This window comes from Rhagoletis zephyria, unplaced genomic scaffold (assembly GCF_001687245.7).
Source record: "Rhagoletis zephyria isolate East Lansing unplaced genomic scaffold, Rhagoletis_zephyria_1.1 Rzeph_scaffold_11861, whole genome shotgun sequence".
In the NCBI taxonomy this organism is placed as follows: domain Eukaryota; kingdom Metazoa; phylum Arthropoda; class Insecta; order Diptera; family Tephritidae; genus Rhagoletis; species Rhagoletis zephyria.
In genome coordinates, this window is record NW_016168936.1 from 1,373 (window position 1) to 2,275 (window position 903).

Sequence of the window (903 nt, forward strand, 5' to 3'; positions counted from 1 at the left end):
AAAAACGTATTAACATTCCAGTAAATAATTGTATTAATTATTATTATATAGACTAACCTCCCATTCATTCTTGAAAGACTCACTTAGATACTGGCGTACTTGATTTTTTTGTTTTTGTATGACATGATAACGTGTAGGATTTTCCAATACTGTCCGCACCTAAAATATATAGAAAATATGAAGGATTAATATACATAAATACATTAGAGGGGGTATTGGTGTAAATACGTAATATTTTAATCCTGGTTCGAGCTTCGGTGGGAAATTTAACCAGTTTGAGTTTGAATATATCTTGCAACCTACATATATACATAATTTTCATAATCTTAGCTTAGTTCGATTGTCTACAAAAAAATGTCCTTATGCCAAAATATGTAGGACTAATACTTTCGAAGATATTTGCAATTTTAGTAAAAAAAAGCTTATTTATCTTCCATATAAAAATACGCCACAACAAAATTTTGCAAACCCTTTTTTGAAGGCACCATTCGCTCGATTTCAATGAAACATGGTGATGGAATTTTGTACACCTACATTTATACACATATAAATCGCGAGAATNTATGCCAAAATATGTAGGACTAATACTTTCGAAGATATTTGCAATTTTAGTAAAAAAAGCTTATTTATCTATATAAAAATACGCCACAAGAAAATTTTGCAATCCCTTTTTTGAAGGCACCATTCGCTCGATTTCAATGAAACATGGTGATGGATAAATCGCGAGAAACATTCAATTGCGAACCATTTTCTCCCAGATTTTAAAATCACATTGAATGATGGTTGTTTTGTGCCAAAGTTTTTAAAAGGATCAGTGTGTTTGTCTTGCGATAGATGGCGCAGGGATTGAGAGCTGTCCTAAAAAATCATATTTATGATCAGATTTGTTTCAATTTTGGAACA

The 903-nt window shown here is 30.9% G+C and overlaps 1 protein-coding gene across 3 annotated transcripts in view; it reads right to left on the bottom strand.

Moving 5' to 3' along the window:
* LOC108377289 (uncharacterized) overlaps positions 1–903 on the bottom strand; it is a 9,896-nt gene that overhangs the window by 1,307 nt on the left and 7,686 nt on the right. For 2 of the 3 annotated variants that reach the window (XM_017633550.1, XM_017633551.1), the window contains one exon: positions 58–159. In XM_017633550.1, the coding sequence (XP_017489039.1) occupies positions 58–159 (102 nt within the window). The remainder of the gene's footprint in view (positions 1–57; positions 160–903) is intronic. The other variant, XM_017633552.1, reaches the window with a different exon arrangement.